This window comes from Nematolebias whitei, chromosome 19 (assembly GCF_014905685.2).
Source record: "Nematolebias whitei isolate Nwh7 chromosome 19, NemWhi1, whole genome shotgun sequence".
Classification (NCBI taxonomy): domain Eukaryota; kingdom Metazoa; phylum Chordata; class Actinopteri; order Cyprinodontiformes; family Rivulidae; genus Nematolebias; species Nematolebias whitei.
The window spans coordinates 39815372-39819228 of record NC_056516.1 but is presented as its reverse complement, the minus strand read 5'-3'; the positions used below and the strand labels follow the sequence as shown (position 1 = coordinate 39819228).

General features: G+C 48.5%; 1 protein-coding gene across 1 annotated transcript in view; it reads right to left on the bottom strand.

Annotated features, from left to right (window-relative positions):
* Positions 1-1530: 1530 nt before the first annotated feature.
* Positions 1531-3857, bottom strand: part of LOC119425642 (protein OSCP1-like) — a 4900-nt gene continuing 2573 nt past the window's right edge. Inside the window, exons 4-11 of the mRNA XM_037693179.1 lie at positions 3311-3478; positions 3158-3238; positions 2973-3076; positions 2662-2790; positions 2537-2591; positions 1911-2059; positions 1776-1836; positions 1531-1653 (exon numbers count right to left, since the gene is read on the bottom strand). Coding sequence (XP_037549107.1) covers positions 1531-1653; positions 1776-1836; positions 1911-2059; positions 2537-2591; positions 2662-2790; positions 2973-3076; positions 3158-3238; positions 3311-3478 — 870 coding nt within the window. The remainder of the gene's footprint in view (positions 1654-1775; positions 1837-1910; positions 2060-2536; positions 2592-2661; positions 2791-2972; positions 3077-3157; positions 3239-3310; positions 3479-3857) is intronic.

Below are 3857 nucleotides of genomic sequence, written 5' to 3'. Positions count from 1 at the left end.
CTAGTATCACTCAGCCCTCTGTGAACAGTAAACAGCCATCAGGTGCTGATGATCCATTGTTAGGCTGATGGTCCTTCTTGAGCATGTGAGCAGCTGGTTCTGGTTGTCAGCAGCAAACTGGTTGATCCACTCTGAGAAGGTGCTATTTAAGAGACTGAGCTGAATACAGCACCTCAGACTGAGGAAGTCCTCAGGATGAAAGATGAAATGTTTCTAGATTTTTTTTGCTTTGTTTTGTTTTTGTTTTTTTGAATGTCCAGAGGACCAGATTGAACTTTTTTGGATTTTTCTACCTGGATTATTGAGCATGCATCAGGATATATATCATAAACTTCATCATAGTTCTAGAGAAACATGATGAGCACAAATCAAAGGTTAGTCACTCTGTTCCTGTTCTCAGGCGTTCCACAAGGAGTCTGAACACTGGAAACATTTGTGACTCAAGCAACAAGAAAGATATAAAAACATTTGATTTGTGCTCTTTATTTAATGTATTTATTTCAATAATCCCCCTGGCTTTTTTATTTGTTTGAATGTATGTTGATAACAGTCATGTAATGTTTTACTTTTAATTATTTAATAAAAAATCCATCCATCCATTCATTATCTTTTACACAGGGGTCGCTGGTACTCATGTCCAGCAATCACTGTGTGAGGGGCGGGGGACACCCTGGACGGGACGCAAGTCCATCACATGGACACATAGAGACAAACAACCATTCACTCTCTCACTCACACCTAGGGACAATTCAGAGTCACCAATCAGTCTAACATGCATGTTTTTGGTCTGTGGGAGGAAACCGGAGTACCCGGAGAAAACCCACGCATGCACGGAGAGAACATGCAAACTCCACCCAGAAAGGCCCCTGGACCGGGGTTTGAACCAGGGACCTGCTCGCTGAGAGGCAGCAGCTCTACCAGTTGCGCCACCGTGCTGTCCTACATATGTGTGTGTGTGTGTGTGTGTGTGTGTCCTTGTTTATGCTACTTTGTGAGGCCCATTTTTCCAACTTATACTACATTGTGAGGACCAACTGCTCCTTATGGGGCCCAAAGCCCGGGCCCCATAAGAAGAAGTCCCGTTGGTGGGTTAGGGGCTAGGTTTAGGACTAAGGTGTGAATTGAGGATGTGTTAGGTTTAGGGTTAGGTATGTACTGGTAATGGTTAGGTTATGGATAAAGGTCATGGTTAGGCTATGGAAATGAATGAAAAATGAATGGAAGTCAATGCAAAGGCCCCATAAAGATAGCAAAACTAACCTGTGTGTGTGTGTGTGTGTGTGTGTGTGTGTGTGTGTGTGTGTGTGATTTCAGATCATCGTAAGCACCATTTAAAGTATAAACAGCTTGTTGGACTGATTCTTTAATAAAACTCGGACTCCAGGTTTAGCTTCTGTCAGCTCATCTTTCTGATTAAACGCAGATTAAAGACTAACAAAACGTCACAGAGAGGAAAAAAGGAGTTATTAACATAAATGTGATTGTAGACAATCACATGAAATAAATGAATTCAGACGGTTTAGTTAGAGGTCAGAGGTCATCCATGAGGGCCAGCAGGTCGTCTCCTTTACTGCTGCTGGGATTGTCAGGAATCTTCTGTCCGTCTGCAAACTCTTCAGCGATTCGAGTGAGTTCGGAGGTCGTCTGTTGGTCCTGAACCGAACAAACACGTCGACATGTTGAAACGCAGCATTCATGACGAGAACAAAGAAACAAACATCTGGATGACGAGAAGTCATTGTCAGACCTCAGAGGAAGGTGCTGCATCATCGTACCTGCACGGCCTGAATGCTGATCACTTTGAAGCAGGACTTCTGGGCTCCACCTGCAGCTCCTCTGCTCAACAGAACAGAACTTTGTGTCAAAATTACTGCTGGTCCATCTGCAGAGAAGTAAAGAAAAGCACTCACTCCTCCTCCCCCTCCTCCTGGTCTGCAGGGAACAGGTTGATCCTGAAGCCAGTTTCTCCTTTGGGAAGGTTCTGGGTCTTCATGCTGCCCATGAGACGGGCCAGCTGGTTCAGCTCCTCTTTGGCCAACAGGTTGGGAGTGACATCAAGCTGCAGGACGGGACGTGCACGGAGGACGGGACGTGCACGGAGGACGGGACGTGCACGGAGGACGGGACGTGCACGGAGGACGGGACGTGCACGGAGGACGGGACGTGCACGGAGGATGGGACGTGCACGGAGGACAGGACGTGCACGGAGGACAGGACGTGCACGGTGGACACAGCAGAAGGAAAGAAGCCTTACAGTGTGAGTATAACATGCTGCGATTTTTAAAGTTTAATTTAGTCACTTCCTGTTTTATTTTGAAATATTTTTCACTTTAGCCTCTCAGTTTAGCTTCCTGTCTGGTAAACCAGTTGTTCCCAAAGTTGGGCTTCAGGGTTCCACACAGGACCATTACCTCCTGCAAGTTATCATTAAAATCTGTCCAGTGGTTCAGGAGATATTTTGCCAACAATACGCAGACAGATACATTATCGCCCGCCCCTCAGAGGAGAGGATGAGGAGTTGAGAGCAGGGTGATACCTGAACACCAGGTGTTGTGGACGAGTGCGTCTCCGGTGGGCGGTCTGCAGCGTACCTTCAGAAACACACAGCAGAGTCAGAGGCGTGTGGACGGGCCGCGGCGTGGACCAGAACACGCTACATACATGTTGGAGCCCAGTGTGAGGACTCTGTCCCCGCTCAGCTCAAAGGATCCTTCTGGAACGGCTCTGCTGAGACGTCCTCCGCTCTGAAACTCAGTCCGACTCACTTCTCTGTCCTTCTCGTCAAAGGTTCTGAAAAGAAGAAACGGATCGTAGAACTTGATGTTTGTCATCAAACATGAGCGAGAAGTGGAGGAGCCAGACTCTGAGGGACTCGAACCACCGTACTGAGGAACGCTTCCGCTCCATGTCAGGAAACATTTGAACAAATCAAATGATCCACAGTCGCACCCGACCGAGCTGAGGGTCTTCACCTGATGAGTCCTGGAACCTGCACCCCGTGAGGCACCGGGCCCGAAGTGGGCAGGATGAAACGCCCGTTTGGGTTCTGGATGTGGTTCCTTAAGAAAAGTGAGACCTGAGAAGGAAGATGACAGTTAACGAGTTAAAGTTAACGAGCAGAGACGTGTTCGTGTGGGTTCAAAGGTGCTGGACTCACTCGGACGTGCAGGTCCTGAACAAAGCCGAGCAGCGTTTGTCTCAGGAGCTGCAGCTCTCCTTCAGAGGAGGTCGAGTAAACCTGGAGGCACAAAACAGACCTGAGATCTGCTCCGGCAGAGGCGGCTGGAGGCCCGAGGCGCGGGACACATACCTCCATGAGCTTCCTGTGAGCCTCGTCCACCTGGTTCAAAACCGCCGGCGTGTCCCGCACAAACCCTCTGATGGAGTCCAGGTGGTTGAAAGACACCAGCAGCAGGTCTTTGGGTCGAGGACAGAGGAGCAGCTGATATTTGAAGGCCATCACCACCAGTTCATAAAGCTGCAGCCGCAAAACAAACAAACAAACAAACAAACAAATGAAGATTCCAAAACTTTTATCAGAACGTCCCCAGAAGTTTGGAAATTAAAGTAACACTTCTTTCAGCTTTTCCCTCTTCAGGGTGTCCACAGCGAGTCCTCCTCCACCTCACTTTGTCCTCTGTGTCCTCTGTCCTCACTCCAACTACATCCATGTCCTCTCTAACTGCATCATATGTCTCCTCTTTGTCTTTTTCCTGCAGCTGCATTTCTAACATCCTTCTACCAGTATACCCACTGTCCCTCCTCTGGACGTGTCCAAACCACTGTCCCTCCTCTGGACGTGTCCAAACCACTGTCCCTCCTCTGGACGTGTCCAAACCACTGTCCCTCCTCTGGAC